Genomic DNA, 19676 nt, shown 5'->3' with positions numbered 1-19676 from the left:
AGTAAGACAGAGTAGAATGGTAAATAGTGACATGTGTATAATCAAAGACCCATCACCATGTGCTCATTACAGCTATTGTTAACCAATTACAGGGTTTTCCCTCTGAGCCTTTAGCTTCAAAACCTTTTTTAATATAGTACTCTTGGTGGCCTCTATCAATTATTTAGAGTTAGCGTTTGAGATGAAACCTCATCTCTGAACTCAGTCACTAAGGTTCCTTCCAAATCTAAAAAAATTCTATAAGTAGAAAAAAAAAAAGACGTAATTCCCCAATAGTTATCTGGTCTGATTTGGATTTTACAAAAACATTACACATAAATTGAAAAGTTACCAAAATTCTCTCTTAAGCTCTTAAGAGTTAACATTTCTATTTTTTAAAATAAAACATCCAGAAATAAAATACACTTTGGTATTAACACTCTAAACTGAAAATTAGAATAAATAAATATTTTGTTATACTGATTAAATACACTAATTAGAAAAGTTTTATCTAGTTATTAGAACTAGGAAAAATGTAAAAAGTCTGTCTGAGTATCTATCAAAGACTGAACACACATACTTTAGTCTAAAAGGATAAAACAAAAGCTTCTATTTACTTACTTGCTGAGAAAACAAACAGTAGAACTGATATAAAAATTGGGGTGTGATAAAGCACACATTCTGAAAAACAAAATTAAATAGAGATAATTAAAATATTTAGGCCTAAAAGAGAAAATTTCTAAAAATGATTATTAAAGAATCTAGAAACACAATCTCAGTTGGTATGGAAAGCAGATCTGCCCATAAGAACTTGTCCATATAAAAATAAGAAAACAGGATTCCCATTTTATTAAAAAAGGTCTAAAAGTATTCTAAGCAGCACTGCAAATGTCAGAATAAAACACCACTGACTCCTGTCACTGCTGAGCAATACCATAATTTTGAATTTATATCTTCCAACTATTATTCAATCCTTTTCATATATTGTACAATAAGTAAGGTTACTTACACTTTAGGGTCGTAATAGCTTTAAAACGCCAAAATATTTAAAACAATAAATGGAACTATCAAACATCTTTCCATTTCAATACACTTATGTCCCAGCAAAAGCTACAATAATAAGCTAGAGAAAACTGCCATCATCTTTTATTAGAAATAAGTAAACAACCTATGTTCTTTCACTGGCTTGCAGCTATTACTTAATTATAGGTATATATACAGTATAGGACACTGGTGTATTAAATGTCTTGGTACTCAGGGGCACTTAAGGTGAGTTCCACAGAACCCACCTTCCTCCAAATGGTCAAGACAGAACAGTACTTCAACATAATTAGTTTCCTTATAATCTTATGTGTTTTATTTTAGCATCTAAAATCCCTATATTAAATAGTTTTTACATCTCACTAGACTACCAAATGGTCATTCATGGAACAAAAAAGACTAAGTACCTCTGTTTCAAACCATCATAATGAATTAAATTAAAACTTATTACTGGTTCAGGACAAAATAACATCAAAGAGATCAAATTAATTCAGTTCTAATTTGCACAGAATAAAACGTATTAATTTCAAGTGTAAATTTTGATGTGTTTTGACAAATTTTTATACCCATGTAATCACCACCATAATCAAATTAAAGAACTTCCTTATCATGTAAAGTTCTCTTATGTCCCTTTCAGTTAATTCTATCACCTGCACCTTTGGCTTTGCTTTCTGTCATTAGACTTATGACAAAATAATCAAAGTATATTCCATAAACTGTTATTTTTACTTACAGAAATATTTTAAAGGATAATTTGTATGGTAATAGCATTCCTTAAATTGAAACCTCAAATTACTATGTCAATAATTGATTCTAAACCATCTATATGAAACTCACCTTATAAAAAAAATACTGTACAAGGGTAGCTATTCTAATGTAATAAAAATGACCATGAACAAAAAGCAATTTGGAGAGGAATTTAAATCTAGCTATTGCATAGTCACTGTTTCTTGCAGCTTGTCTTCCTTCTTTACCCATGATTCCTGTAACAAAGGGGACAAAAGGCAAGTTCACTGATAACTGGTAGGTATAATTTTCATTATATACCTACGAATATGTTAATTATTTATAGCAGTTGAACCTGGACTTAGGATCACTATATCCTAATATAGAGCAGATAGATTCCCAAAAGGTTGTTCTACTGAAATCAAATATGTAATTAATACAAAGCTACAATATATGAGGCATGTTACATCGATTTTCAAAGAATTAGAATATAATATCAAATACAATTAATATAAAAATAAACTGAAAGTTCAAGATCTAATAAGAACATCAATTTTTACACTAATAAGTACAAAGTAAGTAGTTTATACATCTCACTAGACTACCAAATGGTCATTCATGGAACAAAAAAGATTTATTTTTTTCTCTAATGGAGAGAATGCTATAAAAGTTTTAATTTCACTATTTCTAACAAACATAAAAAATATCCAAATTGAGTAATTTGAACCTAGAAAAAGTGAGCATGTCTGTTTTAAAACTTTCATGCATAAATCAAAGTGTGCTTTTAAAAATAAAAGTGTACAATATCATCTGAAATCAGTACACGGTTTTAGCTGATAAATATGAAGTACTTTTTTTTAGGTTATGATAATCCTTTAGGTTCCAAAGAGTTATTGCCAAGTGTTTTTTCAGTCTGGAAGCAGCTTTAAAAAATTATTTTTCAAAATTAAAATTTTTTATTTTTGTCATAAAAGGATCAAAGTGTTCCAAAGTGCATAGGTAAAGACAATCACCTTTTAGAATTTTTCCTTCTACATATTTTGTGTGTATTTAATATATATATATAAACAAGTGTATAAAAACAGGATTATTTGTTTTGCAATCTGCTTTGTCACTCCATATATATGGACATTGTTTATAACATCACACTTGTCAATATATTCATTATTTTCTTAAAAGAAGTTCTGGGTGCATGATTGCCAGGTCAGTAGGCACACATTTAAAATTTTGTTGTACATAATAATGCAGGGTGTACCAATTTACACTTTAACATTGTAGAGAGCATTTGTTAATCTATACCTTTACCAATTCCAGGTTTTCTCAATCATTGTAATTTTTGTAAACCTGATAGGCAATTTATACCTGCATTCTTTTGATTATTAGTGAGACAATACTTTTTCATGTATTTAGTATTCATTTTATTTAGTTTTATTAGTTTTCATTTTAGATTTCTCTTTTTGTGACATCTGATGGCTCATATCCTTCCATATATTTCTACTACAGTGCTTTTCTTATTCTCCTTAATTTGTTAAGACCTCACATATTAGGATTATTAAGACTTTGTCATCTATTTTGCAAATATTCTTTACTACTTTGTCTTTAAAATTGTTTTGGGGGAGTATTTACTTCTGCCACACATATTAATCTTTTTCTTTATAGTTCCTTACTTTGATTTTGTACTTCAAAGATCCTTCCATACCTCAAATTACAGGATTATTCATTAAATTTTTATTCTATTACTTTTTATGGTCTTTAAAAATTATTTAAATCTTTAATTCATCTGGAATTTGTTTTGTTATAAATAATGGAAAGGGATCCAACTTCAAATTTTTCCAAATAACTGATCAGTTTTACCAAGTAATTTTCCCTACTTATTTGAAACATCTCCTTTATTATATACAAAATTTCCAGATGTTTAAATCTATTCTATTCATTGGTTTGTCTGTTACCATAGTAGAATCAAATTGTCATAAATACTGTAGCTTTTTATGCTTTAATATGTGGTATAGGAACATACCATTAAATTGTTATGGAGATTTATGGGAAACAACAATACACAAACTAGCAAGAAAATTTAGTTTTCAAAATGAAGAGTTAATTATCCTAAAGAGGAAAGAATTGATTTAAGACATATACTACAAATATTAGATTCAATAACTACTCATCACAGGACATTACAGAGACAATGCCAGAACAGGGACTATCTTAACTCTTTTCTAACTCTAAAAATTTATCCTTTAATGAAAAACTCATACTTTTCTCTTTGCTTCTGTATATGTATAATAAAATTATTGAGGAAGACAGGTCAGAATATGGTTTAAATAGGAAATTATTGATAATTATAATATAATAAAATATTAGTATTCTGAATCCAATAAAAATTCTAGGCAAAAATAGCAAATAAATTAGAATAAAGGTTATTAAATTATAAAATTATTTGAATTTTTCTATTAGTTTGGTATAATTTCTTGTGTCTAAAATTGTCTTTAAATAGAGTTGCAAAATCTTTAGATTGACAAATAAATAATAATAACATTCTAAAATAATAATTTAAAACCATGAGGGCAATGATGTAAATCATAAGGTTAGAATTCAAAAGTGATAAAATAATATGTGAAAGCACTTTAAAAGGTATAACATGTCATGTAAAAATAAAGTTACCTTATTATGAAGGAGAACTGGCAAAGATAAAATTCACTAATGTGGTATTAATTTCCTTGAAAATTTGGAATTAAAATATCCTAAATATTGGACAATTTATAATAGGCTTCTGATGGGGATATACTATATCATGTTGCATTTAGTTTTCATTCATGTATTTGATATTGCACTTTAGTCTACAAAAGGAAAGTTCAAAGTCCCCAAATTATTATACAAACTTTAAAAGTTCAGGAAAAAAAAAAATCAATCACCTATGCCAACATGTGCTTCTTGTATCATGCTTACATCATTAGCACCATCGCCAACAGCCAATGTTATAGGTTTCTCAGGTGAGATTTTTATCAGTCTTATTACCTGAAAGACATACAACTAATTAGTTATTTATGATTCAAATTTCAAATTTGTTATATTTATATAAAGTCATTTATCTGAAATGACTCTTGTAGAAAGTAGAAAAAACTAATTTTATTTTAGACAATAATATTCACTGGGGTTCATGTTTTTGAGGGATGTATCCACTAAGATGTTAGGAATGTTGTTCAGAAACAATATTGCAAAACAGTATTAACTCGGATTTTATAATGGGAAGCAAGAATCTTTACATATAGCTTAAACTTGTAAAAAGCTTAATAATTGTATAAAAAATAATTACACTTAATTGAACCTTGTCAGGCAAAATTTTTTCTTTCAAAAAATTATTCTTTTCATTTGATATAGAAGATAATCATTTTCTCCTGTAATAAAATTTTAAAATGTTTAAAAGCAATCAAGAAGGGCCGGTCAACTGGCTCAGTTTGTTAAGAGCTTCCTTAAGAGTTTGAGCTCTGAGCAACAGTGGTTTGATTCCTGGCCGGAGCTGAGCTGCCGCTGAGCTGCCAACAGGTGGCAGGATGGCTCAGCTTAATAATTAATAAATAAATAAATAAATAAATAAATAAATAAATAAATAAATAAAAGCAATCAAGATTAAATTCAATAACATCAAAAAAATGTTTCTTTGAAATTCTTGAATGTACTTTTATAAAGAACCTAGGCATTAGCTCTGTTTGGTCTCCAGTTTTAATCTCCATTGCCTGGGGATATGAATTATAATAATATAGACATTGTAATAAAATTTCATGAAGCCAAAAAAAAAAAAATTGAATGTCTAATTTATTAGACCTATGTGTGAAACAATCAGTGTTTAGATGTGCATTTCAAAGGATATTTGTGAAGGATACAGTCTCCGATCTCAAATTATAAATCAGGAGTTACAAAAATATTTGTATAGGCTTCTACTTGAATCATAGCTGTAATTTAAATATTTTCTGTATATAGCTTCTTATCACAAGTTAATTGGCTTTTCAACTTCTTACTCAAGTTCTATCACTTAATAGCCATTTTTAACCAAGAGAATTATCACTTTATGAGAATACAAGAATAAGCAGAGATCAACAGAACCACCTGAGGGTGCAGATGAACTGAAGCTTACAGGCTCCCTCACTAGTTAAGTAACTAACTTGTGAAACCTTAGTTATCTCAGTTCAAATCTGTGTGTCAGGAAAATGACAAACTGTTACCCACTACAGACATTTCAGGTTATTATGAACAGTTGAAACCTTCATATTCACTCTGAAAATTCCGAAGGTCTAATATATACATGGTTGAAATTCATGAGAAGTGACCGGCTCCTAGACAGATTCATATACTGCATGCCACCAAATGGAACTAGATTAAGGCATTAACCTTAAAGAATATTTTTAGATCTATATATCTTTATGAAACTTTTTATAACAAACATACCTTGGCTTTCTGCAGTGGTGCCATACGACAACACAATACAGCAGAACAATTTCTGCAAACATCCAAAAATAGTTTTTCATGCTCCCTGAGTGCAAGAGATAGGCTGGTCCCATCCACCACCAGCCCATGCTGAATCACATGATCCTCTGTAATTCTAAAAGAAAAAGTAATTATATCCTCTGTGAGATACTCTTAAGTCATATTATTTACACTTACTTAGTAAATGAAAGAGTCTTACAACCATTCATCCACAGACTTTACTATTACAAAACTGATATGTCTGGGAACACAGTTGTATTACCTGACAGTTAAGATTAAGCAGAATGGAGAGTGACTCACATGATGAGTAAAACAGATGATATTCAATATTACAATTTATATATAAAGATAGAGTTAACCAGATTTTCTAAAATGTGAATTGTAACACATAATCTGAGCATATTCTCCCAAACTTGAGTATGAAAAGCCTTCCAAAAATAAAAATATTATTAGTTACATTTAGCAAATCCTAATTTTTAAAAATTAAATGAAATCAACATTATTCAGGAAAATTCATGAGTTAAGAGTCACCATCTGTGTAAGTAGAAAGGTAAGGAATCAAGGAATCCTAACTGTTGCTTGACATTAACCCCTACAATAGACTGTAACACAGATGTTACTATGGTAGAACATGGGTAACACCTCCCTTGTGGGCATATGCTATACTAGTATGACTCATATGTCCGATAAATGGCAGCCAGGCATACTATTTGTTGCCAGGAAGAGATAAGAAGTTTGCATCAGTATGTATATCAATTACGTTACTGAGCACATTATTCTGTTCAACTGTTTCTCCCCATTCCCTGAGATTTTCTCGATGAAAGAAGCAATACATACATATACTTTCTGGTGCAAGCTCCTCTATGTTGTGCAAGGCCACACTCAAGGCAGCATTGTGCTCCATCCACCACAAAAATACACTACAGCTTACCCCTGGGTTTACAGGATGGCACGCAGCTACTGAGAAATATCCCTCCATTTTAATTTTTTTCCAGCTTTACTGAGATATTATTGATATATAACACATGTAAATTTCAGGTGTGCAACACATATACATTGTGAAATGATTACCACATAAGGGCGGTTAACACCTCCAACCCCTCATGTAATTGCCATTTTTTGTGTGTGGTGATACATTTAAGATCTACTCTCTTAATTTTCAGGAATATAATACAATACTGTTAATTATAGTCACCAGCTGTACATAAGATCCCCAGAACTTATTCATCTTGTATATAAGCTGGAAATTTGTACCCTTTGATCATCATCTCCCCACTCCCACCACATCTCATTCCCTGGCAACTACTATTCTACTCCATTTCTATGAGTTCGGCTTTTTAGATTCCACATATAAATATTGGTCTTTTTCTGTCTGACTTATTAGCATTATTTCACTTAGCATAATGCCCTAAAGGTCCACCCATGTTGTCACAAAAGGCAAGATTTCCTTCTTTTTTATGGCTGAATAATATTACTTTGTGTACACACACACACACACACACACACACACACACACACACACACACACATTTTCTTTATTCATACATCAATGGGTACTTAGGTTGTTTCCATTCTTCCCTATTGTGAATAATGCTGCAATAAACATGTGGGTGCAGATAGGCCTTCAAGATAGTGATTTCATTTCCTCTGGATAAATACCCAGAAGTGAGATTGCTACATCATATGGTAGTTCTGTTTTTAACTTTTTGAGGAACCTCTCTACATTATTTTCCATAGTGGCTGTACCATCAATTTTTGAAATGAGAAATATTAAATGAGCAATAATCTATAAAAACTAAACATATTGATAGATTTTAGTCTTATAATATTAAAAAACAACAACAACCTTGTATAAGTTAAAATGATGTCTTTCATAGTATGCCTAACCACCATTATGTTGCACTATAACTAATAAGTGGTAATTCACTTTTACAACATAAACTTTAAAAATGTTTTTTTCTTTTCTTTATTAATTCTCCAACATCTGAACTCAGCATCTACACTGACTGTTTTTCCTCCCTATTGGGCAAACTGGACTTAGCAACCTGTGCAGCCTCTAATGTGTGCAGCCTAAGTCCTGCCTGACACACCTCAGAAGGGGGAGCAGTTTTCCTAGGGAACCTTCCTAACTAAGCACACTAGATTGGGGTTTCCTCTGGAAGGGCTTCACAAATCAGCATATTGTCTCACAATCCATGGGATATTTATGAACCATGGAAAAGCACCTCACAGTTCTGGCACATAGCGGGTAGCATCTGCTTGTCTCTGCACCCTCATATCTCACTACTTCCCAGACCCTCGCCCATCTAGTCCATTCTCGGCCATACTTAACTACAACCGATTCCTTGAATAAGTCCCTGTTTCAGCTCTGGGAATCTGCACACACTGCCCCTTCTGTTTCTGGGTGTTACTCTCTGACTGGGTTACATTTCATCTCTTAGGAGACAACACAGTCACGAGCTCTTCAACAGAGCTTTGTGTCTCGGCTAAGCTTCCCTCTTCTATCCACCCACAGTTCTCTGTTCTTGCCTCCGTTACAATTCACTTGTGACAAGTCTATGACAATACATTTACTTTTTTTTCCCTACACACACTAAATAGTCTGAGAGTAAACAATATGTAAACAAACACCTTATATGACTCTGTGTTCTAATGCCTAGATAGGAGACAATCAATGTATATTTGTGAATGAATGGATATATAAACTAAAGCTTTCAAAGATATAGAATTCTTTGCTCTACCCAAGATTTTTAGAATAGATACTTCCTGAAAGTCTGAAATCAAAACCCTATTGACTCACTGTGAAATTCATTTTAAGGTATAGTCTTCCTTTATAATACAATGTCTGTGTAAAAAGGGAAATGAACAATATCCATGACCGTAACAGGTTCACTAAAAGTACCTATATAGAAGACGTAAAGAAAATATTCTAAAATAACAAGTGATAATTATCTTTAGATGGTTGCACTGTTGTTAAGTATCATATCTTCTTTATCATTTCTAGCATTATTTAAATACACATTTATTACTTTTATAAACAGAAATAATATTTTATTCATTTTTTTTAGCTTAACCATCCTGCCACCTGTTGGCAGCTCAGCGGCAGCTCAGCTCAGGCTGGGAATCAAACTGGCGACCCTGTTGCTCAGAGCTCGCACTCTTGGGCGTGCTCTTAACCAAATGAGTCACTTGGCCAGCCTCAGAAATAATATTTTAGAAGGAATATATAAAGTAAATGATTCTGAGCAATTAATCTGTTTTCAGGTGTTCTCCCTGACATTATGGTACTTATATGTTTAAGCAGCCACGATGGTGCTGGCACTACTCCCACACTGTAGTATAATGACCTAGGTTAGTCACCTTTTTGAACTCAAGCAAAGAACCTTCTGAGAGTTGTATTGTCTCTTTAAAACATCTCTTAAATAAGTTTTTCTTTGATGAAATCCAGACTTTAGCACCACATTGATGCCTGCATAACAAATATAAATAAAGCCCTGAATGTATGTTGACAACTGTAACATTGTATTTCACATTCAATTTGCTGCCCTATATCACAAGACTTAATGACCGGAACCTGTAAGAAACCTAAATATTGGGTCATCGGGAAAGTCATGACGTATTTTTCTATGTTTTTCAATGCAAAAAAGCATCATGACTTTCCTGACAACCCAATACCTACATATAAGCAACCCTGATGCTTACACTGAAGCATTCCTTAATTTATTGTGAAAAATTAGGCTCTGCTAAATGGGGGCTCCTAAATAAAGTTGACTGTGTATAAAATATAGATTTAGGAAAAAAAATGAATTTAGAATACAAATACTTATGAAATTATCTTTGAATAGTAAAATGCAGAGTGATTTTCTAGTTTGGTCATGCGAACAGATGAGGGGTGGGAGATGTTTCCTGTAATGGGCAAAAGTAACTACACTTCAGTTTTAGGTTATGTGGGCCAAGAGGATAAATTAAGGGTATTATGTAGGTACTTATATTAAAAAAGAGGAAACAAATTTTGACAAAATTTTTATTGACTAAGTAAAAACTGTAATAACAATGGTGTATAATTTGATTAAATAATATAAGTCTACTAATGAGAAGAAAGGAGATCTTTTTGGGGGGAGCGTAAATAACATTTTGCTTAATTGGAGTTCAAACTTAATGTTTCCTGTCATCAAAATCAACTGCAAATGTCCATCTGTTAATGGTGATCTGTAATGAGTTTTTACATTTTAATACAACAGTACTATATGAAATGAGATTTTATATTTCATCTTTGAATATCTTTGCAAACAGGTAGCATATTAAAGTGTTATCAAGTAATAAGTACAATACTTTGCATCTAATTTGATAATAAAATAGTCAACACTCCACTGTGCTTTAAAAGGGTGATATTAAAAGTCCATTTTTCTTATTTGGACATGATGAGTAAATACTGATAATATTAGTAAAATGTCATATGGCAATATGTGTGGGCACTCAAAACACTATTGAAGTATAACTGTCACTAACTGTAGTGTATCAAGCATCAGTGAGAAATCATAAAAGTGCTTTATAAGGTGTCTGCTGTAAATACTCAACTGTGCTGCAGTAGTGCAAAAAGCCTTCACTGATGATATGTAAGTGAATGAACATGGCTGTCTTCCAATAAAACTTTATAGACACCAAAATTTGATTTTCATATAATTTTTACAATATGAAATATTATTCTTTGGATTATTTTTCATTCACCAAAAAATGTAAAAATTATTTTGAGCTCATGGGCTATAAAAAACAGGCATTGGGCCATAGTTTGCTTACTCCTGTACTCTATGATTCAGATAATTATATTCTTACCTTCTGGCAAGCTGCCTCAATTGTTCAGCACATTCACTGTCTGATTTCTGGTTTATAAGTTCAAGGATATTCATGGTTCTGTGAAAATGTCCACATGATAAACTCACACTAACAGCAGTTTCATGTTTATCTCCGGTAAGTACCCATACTTTGATACCAGCCATTCTCAATGCTTCAATAGTTTCTCGTACTTTATCTTGTAATCTGAAAATAAAAGAAACAAAACTAGGGTAGAGAATACTTTTTTGGACTGTATTTTAAGTATTAATCAAGTAGTACAAGTAAGGTAAATTTTGGACTTCTTGACATAGGAATGTTACAGTAACATTCAGTTTAGTAATATAACTGAAATTTTCCCCCATTAGGCAAGAAACAGGAATAACCAAATTAGTGATCGTCTAGTTAACATAAAATCTACAATCTCATATTTTAAGAATGTATCTTCAAAGTTGATTTGTATAGAACCAAATTAAGTATATGGTCTACATAAACTCCTATTTTATTACAAAGTCTTAAATTTCAAATTAGAAGATTTTTCTCTGTTTTTGATAAGGAAATCTCTCATATCAGTAGTTCAAAAATCAGACTGGACAATAAAGGACCACATAACCTCAGTGAGTCTCAGAAATCTTATGAGGACAACTGAAAAGTAAATGAAAGCCTAGATTAAAAAAATGCAAACACCCATAGATCTAGGAGGCAGAGGAAAATGTAACAGGATTAACTCATAGAATTCAATTTATTTCAAGAAACTGAAACACACATTTGAGATCGATGCTGAAGAACAAAGACAAAGAATAAGTGGACCTTGAGGAATTCACAGGCTAACAGAGTAGAAAGTCTTTAAACAAATAATTATACTTATGTATGGACAACACAGAACTACCTACAAAACATGGAGGCTTCATAAAAAAACAGAATTTTTCATTCTGTTAGGGGTAAGGAAAGGTCTTATTGGAGTGGGGGTAATATCCAAGCCATAGTTTACAAATAGGTATTCAAAAATGGATAAGGGAAGACTGATCAAGCAGAAGGCATAGCCTTGCCAAGGAACAAAGCCATAAAACCAATAGTTTTAACTATAGTTGTTGTTCAGAGGAGAACTACAGACAGTTTGGTACTGCTGAAGCATGAAGTAGAAGGAGGCAGTGGTGGGAAGTGAGGCTGGAGAATTAAGCAGGTGCTTCAAGTCTTTGTATATCACACACTGAAGAATATTCTAAAAATTCAAGTCTGTAGGCAAAATTATACATAGCTGGATTCTTTCATCTATTTCAGATATCTGACTAGAAGAAAAATTGTATATGCTAACTGGAAAAAAATTAAGGTTTTAACTCTATTTTGATTTTAAATATATTATTATAGGATGTTAATAAATGGAATTTGCCATAAAATAGAAACACTTGGCTATGAAAATTCTTACGAAATTCTTACGAGAAAAAAATGACATTGCCTATTTATCTGATATTTACCTGTCTTCTACTGCTGTGGCTCCAAGTAATATCAGGTCTTTCTCTATAAACTGAAAGGCATTGGCCAATTTCTCTTCTCGTTGCTGCAAGGCAGTCCTGGCTTCAAATAGGCGTCTATTTATTACCTCATACTCTTTAGATGTCAATTGTCTATAAGCCATGCACAGAGTTCTTAGTCCTTTCTAAAACAGAAAAATTAAAGACAAAAATTGAATAAAAATAACTAATGGGAAATCAAGGAGTCGCTGAAATAAACTGAGGACCCCATTACCAAAAATCAATTAAAAATAATTTAAAAGTACTATCATCTAGTGATAGGAGATAAATGAAGTGTCACAAAGTCCTAGTGATCTGAGTTATGAGACATATATTATCATAACTCTTTCAATTTCTGATGAGTCTTAAAAAGTTGCTCAAAGTAATTAAGGTCTTTGAATTGTAGAATATTAGAGCCTAGACAGGATCATAAAAATGATTTTACCTGTAGTTTTAAAACTGTTTTACCTGGAAAGACAGAAAGTTCTATAATGGTTACCTTCAGGTTTGTCAAGAGAGAGACAGCCACAGATTCTACCCTCCTGCTGTAACCATTACAAATCCACTTTTTTTTCTTTTTAAAGATTTTATTGGGGAATTGGGGGAAGGGAAACAGTGTTGGGGAATTGGGGAAGGGGAACAAACAAGTTGTTGTTCTTTAATCTTAGTTGTGGAGGGCGCAGCTAGCTCAGCTCCAAGTCCAGTTGCCATCTGGCCGGCCTATCAGCAGCTCGTGGCCACTCAGCTCAAGGTGCCATGTTCAATCTTAGTTGCAGGTGGGCATAGCCCAGCATCCTATGCGGGAGTTGAACCAGCAGCCTTGTTGTTAGAAGCATGTGCTCTCACCAGCTGAGACATCCTGCCACCTGTTGGCAGCTCAGCTTGGGCACAGCTCACTGGCTCATGTGGGAATTGAACAGGTGACCCTGTTGCTCAGAGCTCGCGCTCTTACACCAACTGAGCCACTCGGCCAGCCCCCACAAATCCACTTTTATCTACTTCGTAAGAATCTGTATTTTTGGCAAAGGGGACCATAATTTCCTGAGAATTCATATATGACAAATTTACAATTCAAATAAATATGTAAGGTGGACATCATCAAACAAATAATAATACTTCCTGAATGTTTTAAAACTGTATTATTGTAAATTGGAATTACACAAAACTTAGGAATATATATTTGATTATCTGATTCTACTGGGTTCAAGTTTTTCTTAACAGTATTAATATTTGAAAGTTGGTATTTAAATCTAAAAGCTTATAAAAGTTCCTTTTGTTGCTATATATTTTCCTTAGTAAAACCCAAAATAAATGTTCTAACAATAGAACTTGGAAAAAGGTAGATTTTAAAATACTATATGACATTATTTAGCAGATTTTTTTCTTTCTTTTTTAAATTTTATTGGGGAAACAGCCATGGTCATTGGTCACACATTGCTTTCATGCTACAATGGCATAGTTGACTCTTTCAGGGAGGGCACAGCTCACAGTCACCCATGCGGGGATCAAACTGCAAACCTTGGTGTTATCAGCACCACGCTCTAACCAGCTGAGCTAACTAGTCATCCCCCAGATTTCTAAATATTGGCATTCCTTGATTTACAAATGACCCTACAAATCACTGTTTTTCCTAAATAACAGTTAATGGACCATGGGAGTTATCAATATATGAAATTAATTAATTCATTCTACAACAAATATTTATTGAGTGCCAACTATGTGCCAGCACTGTTCTGAATACTGATATAAATGACAGCAAGGTGAACAGCGCCTTTGCTTTTGTGGCTGTTACAGTGTGGTAGATGAACCAGGTCATAAACACTGAGGGAACAAGTAATGGGAGAAAAGAAGCCATAAGTGAGTAATGGAGGCCGGTGAGCAGAGATTAGTATGGGTACACATTTATAGAAATGCAGAAACGAGAGAGTATGATACGGTCCTAAGATGGCGCGAGAGCTGCTTAATGATTGTTCACATGAACTGTGGCACTTTGTTTCTGTGAGAGTCTCCTACATTCTTTTATTGAGAGGCATAATTCATATACCATAAAAGTCACTAATTTAAAGGAACATTTTCATCACATCCAAAGGAGTCCCATATCCATTCAAAGACCCTCACTCCCTTTCCATCCTTCCTCCAGACCCTGGCAACCACTGTGAATTTGCTCATTTTGGATAATGCATATAAATGGAATACGTGGCCTTTTGTGACTGGCTTCTTTCACTAAGCATAATCTTTTCAAGGTTCATCCATGTGTAGCATCAGTACTTCACTTCTTTTGGTGGCAAACAACAGTCCATTATATGGACATGACACATTGTTTATTAATTAATTAATTTATAAATTAAAGTTTATTGGAGTGACAATGGTTAGTAAAATTACATAGGTTTGAGGTGTACAATTCTGTAATCCATCATCTATATATCCCATTGTGTGTTCACCACCCAGTCAGTTCTCCTTCCATCACCATATATTTGATCCCCTTTACCCTCATCTACCACCCTTCTCCCGCCTTACCCTCTGGTAACCACTAAACTATTGTCTGTGCCTGTGAGGTTTTGTTTCTTTGTTTGTTTGTCTTGTTCCTTTGTTGTTTTCAGTTTTATATCCCGTTTATCAGTGAAATCATATGGTTCTTGACTTTTTCTCTGACTTATGTTGCTTAGCATGATAATTTCAAGATCCATCCATTTTGTCATAAATGGCAGTATTTCATCTTTTCTTATGGCAGAATAGTGACACATTGTTTAATCTGTACCCTGATGGACACTTGGGTGTTTCCATTTTTTAGCCATTAGGAATAATGCTAAGAACATTTGTGTACAAGTTTTTATGTAGACATATGTTTTTAATTCTCTCGGGTATATTGCTGGGTCATATAGTAACTATATTACTCTATGTTCTATGAGGAACTACCAAACTAGTTTCTAAAGTAGCTGCCTCACTTATATTCCCACCAGCAATGCATGGGGGTTCCAGTTTCTCTGGATTCCCCTGTATTCTTTTAGTAAGCCCTCCTTTTTAATATAGTATGTAATTTGAGTAGTCCTTGTGGCCAGAAGTGCCCTGACTATGATAGGTTCAAAAAGACTTATATTTTAGCAAATTTTAACCAAAGAATGTGGAGCCAACACATAATGTAACAAAGCTGCAGAATTTCCATAACTTTTGATAAATTATTAATGTAAAAGAAAATCCCAAATCTTTCAAATATACATGTCTTTTTAGTTTTTAAATCACAGAAATTTTCACTCACCAAAGCAAATTCATCTACATGAATTCTGGTTTTTTCTATTTCTCCACCTATACATTCAGGGAGAATTGATGATTCAGCTCCTTTAGCAAATAAAAACTTCTCACCTGAAAAGAAAAGTGAGTTATCAAGCTCATCATATTAGAAAAATAAGAATTCATACAAGTTTAGGTAGGTTACCTGAAGGTGCCTGAACAATTACACTCATTCTTCTACGATCTGAATCAAATTCCAGAACATGAAGTAGTTTGTACCTAAGGGAAAAAAATAAGAAAGATAAAACTTTACTTTTTTTGAATATTGAGTGAATATTTAGAAAGAATCCCTATAAAAGATAAAAATGGTTAATTTAGAACAAGAAGTTAACCTCACCCACATTTTCAAGATGACTGGTTATGAGTCATTACATTATTAACAACATAAAATATAAATAGAAGGAATGGACATTTATTGAATATTTACCAAACACCATATATTTTACATATCTTATGTCACTTGATACCCATGAGTGCCAAAGGAGGTAGGTCTTTCACAAATGAGGACTATTAAACTCATAAAGATTAAGTAATTTGCCTAAAGTCAAATAAGCATGTGAGTGGCATAGCTAGGATTGGAATCTGCCCAACTCCATGTTTTTCTCACTAAAAATGATGATTCATTTTTAATCGTTTTTGTCAGCCCAAACACACCTGAGAAATACAACACATTTACATTAGTAACAGAGGCTCATTACAGCAGTGATTCTGAACCTGGGACAGGGTGTATGTGTGTAGGTGGGTGAACCAATGCCTCTCTAGGAAGCTGTAGAAGCATTTGTGTGAATGGGTGTGGCCTGAAAAGTCTTCTGGATAAATTTATACAATGATATACATATGCAATGCTTTGCCCATCTCGAAGAAAAACCACTGATTGGAATGATGGTTTATACGTTGATGGAATGAGCTAGACAGGCTCCCATATAAAAGTGGCCAAAGAATGGGCTCTATTTAGCTTGGAAAAGCATAGTTTAAAAATACACAGCTGGAGTTGAGATATGACTGGAATTGATAAAACCATGAAACATATGAACATAAGAATGGACTAATTTATCAGAAAATAGAAATAAGACAGCTGTTCCTTAAGGTTTAAAAGATAAAATCATAAGAAACAAAAGAAAGCTTTTCTTCATTTAGTGAGTAGAAACTTATGAAACTCATTACCTCAGGAATGTGTAAAAATAAACATATAAGTAAATTCAAGAACCATTAGGCTAAAATACAGATGAAAGCTTCAGAGCAGGATATTGTTACTACCGTGATGAAACACAATATGATACTGACATCATTCTAGAGCAAGGGTTAGTAAACTTTTTCTGTAAAGAGCTAGACAGTGAATATTTTAGGCTTTATAGGCCATATAGGGTCTCTGTTGCAAATGTAATGTAATTTGTGGGCTGTACAAAAATAGGCTGTAGGCCAGATATGGCCTGTGAGCCACAATTTACCTATTTCTATTCTACGCTAAATGCTTAATATATAGATAATTACAATATAGAAAAAAATTACCGTTCCAGTTTTCCAAGTGTTTTAACTTCCATAGTTTCTTCACTATTGCCAATAAACACAATGCCAATTCTAGGGAATAAGAGGAAAAAGAAATATAAGATTTAAGAAATGATATTTCATATTTCACAGTATGTCATTATAACTTAGCTTCCATAAAAACATTTAAAACAGCAGTTCTCAACCTGTGGGTCGCGACCCCTTTGGGGGTCGAATGACCCTTTCACAGGGGTTGCCTAAGACCATTGGAAAACAAAAAGATATTTACATTACGATTCATAACAGTAGCAAAATTACAGTTATAGAGTAGCAATGAAAATAATTTTATGGTTGGGGGTCACCACAACATGAGGAACTGTATTAAGGGGTTGTGGCATTAGGAAGGTTGAGACCCACTGATTTAAAACATAAGTCTGAGATGTATTTTAAAATATTTCCTTAGAACATAGCATTCTTTTTAAGACTTGACGGATCATAGTAGGCCCAAAATAATACATACAAAAGTATTCTCACAAATTATATTATTCGTATTTCACAGTAACCATTTTTAAAGGATCACTTTAAATACGACTCTACTGCAACCTGAACAAAATTAATGAGACATTTCAAATTCTCATTAACAACTAAAAATATACTTCTACATTTATGTGTTTATGAATTTTGTCTGACAATGTAAAATAATTTTCTAGTATTTTCACATTTTTATTTTAAAAGGTGTTTTTTCTGAAGATTTGGAAATCAGACTAAACTACCTTGCAGCAGCTTCCACTAGAGCCTTTTCATCTGGTGAAGATGCATAGTACTCCAGCTGGGAGGGTGCAAGGTTGGATTGCCAGGGCCCATCACCAATGCCATCAGTCTGAACATTACTAATCTGTACAGTGTGACAGAGGCTGACTGCTTTAAAGAAGAGATCGTGTTCTTTAATCTGTAAAAACATAATTAACATTCACACTATGAACATCACTCCCAAGTAACATGTAGGAAATCAGAAAAAGAATTCTAAAAACTGCCAATAAATACAGTCACTGATTTGGTAGACTTTAAGATCTAGAACAAGAATGCTACAATCCTGAATTGCCTAAATAACAGCTGGATGCTTCTGACTCCAAAGAGTAAAATGTCACATTTGCTTATGACCCCTTCAAACTTTTTAGAAGGCAAAACCAACTTGCAAGTAAAGGTAAAAACACTTTTGTGGAAGTGTTTAAATAAATTATTAAATCAATTTAAACGCTATTTCTCAGCAAAGTCTTTTTTTTTCTTTTTTTCTTTAGCTGAGCCATCCTGCCACCTGTTGGCAGCTCAGCTCGGGCCAGGACTCGAACCGTTGTTGCTCAGAGATCGCACTCTTGAGCGAGCTCTTAACCAACTGAGCCACTTGGCCGGCCCCAGCAAAGTCTTCTTTACTTCAAGGCAGTAAGGGCTTTCCTTAACTTAGTTCCATTTAATTACATAGAGAACTAAGGCAAGTACATATTAAGTAACAAATTAAACTGGGTTACAACTACAAATTCTCAGTATTAAAGGATATACATTTCAAATATATATTCCTTGTCCCACAAACAAAAAGAAAATTATTTCAAAGGAAAGTTCTATCTATTAATTTAAAAATTGCTTACTAGTTCAGCTTCATTTTCAGGACTGGTTCTAAAAGAAGAACTGGATGTAAGATGGGATAAACTGTTAAGATGGGATAAACTACTAAGATAAGTCAAGTTTCCTTGTGAAGAATCTGGTGTTGGTCCTTCGGATACAAGTCTACCATTGATTTCTTGGTATTTTATACCATTAATTGAACATTCCCGAAACTGCATCTCGTTTTCTGTCAGTGTACCAGTTTTGTCTGTAAACACATACTCCACCTAGAGATAGAAAACAAAAGAAAACAAACCTGTGTTCATGGTCCTATGTTAAACAAAAAAATCTTCGCCTCTGTTTCCTAAAGCCAAGTTTCCCTATTAAAATTGATATAGGGATGCTAATTCTTATAATCCAAGCACAATTAAATAATTAAAGATGTCATGGAAACAAAACAGGGTAACAGAAAATATTTTAAATCTACATACATTTTGAAGTTTGTGATGTATTACCCAGCTAAATTATTAATCAAGTGTAGAGGCAAAGTGGGTATGTGTCTGGGTATGTGTGTGGAAGGAGTAGTGTAACAGTTTTATTTTTATATTCTATAGTAAATAATGCCTAAAACTTAAAAATCAAGAAAGAATACTATATAGAATTATAGTGCTAAGTAATGGAAGAAACAGCTTAAGATTTTGAAATAAAAAACAAAATTAGGTGCGGAGCAAAATA

General features: G+C 32.9%; 1 protein-coding gene across 6 annotated transcripts in view; it reads right to left on the bottom strand.

Moving 5' to 3' along the window:
• Positions 1-19676, bottom strand: part of ATP11B (ATPase phospholipid transporting 11B (putative)) — a 115195-nt gene that overhangs the window by 33156 nt on the left and 62363 nt on the right. For all 6 annotated transcript variants that reach the window (XM_019668165.1, XM_019668174.1, XM_019668149.1 and 3 more), the window contains 11 exons: positions 18986-19228; positions 18116-18291; positions 17367-17435; positions 16003-16076; positions 15826-15929; positions 12534-12715; positions 11062-11265; positions 6190-6343; positions 4659-4761; positions 1858-2003; positions 601-660 (listed from right to left, as the gene is read on the bottom strand). In XM_019668165.1, the coding sequence (XP_019523710.1) occupies positions 601-660; positions 1858-2003; positions 4659-4761; positions 6190-6343; positions 11062-11265; positions 12534-12715; positions 15826-15929; positions 16003-16076; positions 17367-17435; positions 18116-18291; positions 18986-19228 (1515 nt within the window). The remainder of the gene's footprint in view (positions 1-600; positions 661-1857; positions 2004-4658; positions 4762-6189; positions 6344-11061; positions 11266-12533; positions 12716-15825; positions 15930-16002; positions 16077-17366; positions 17436-18115; positions 18292-18985; positions 19229-19676) is intronic.

This window comes from Hipposideros armiger, unplaced genomic scaffold, assembly GCF_001890085.2.
Source record: "Hipposideros armiger isolate ML-2016 unplaced genomic scaffold, ASM189008v1 scaffold_14, whole genome shotgun sequence".
NCBI lineage: Eukaryota > Metazoa > Chordata > Mammalia > Chiroptera > Hipposideridae > Hipposideros > Hipposideros armiger.
This window is presented reverse-complemented; position numbering and strand designations above follow the sequence as displayed.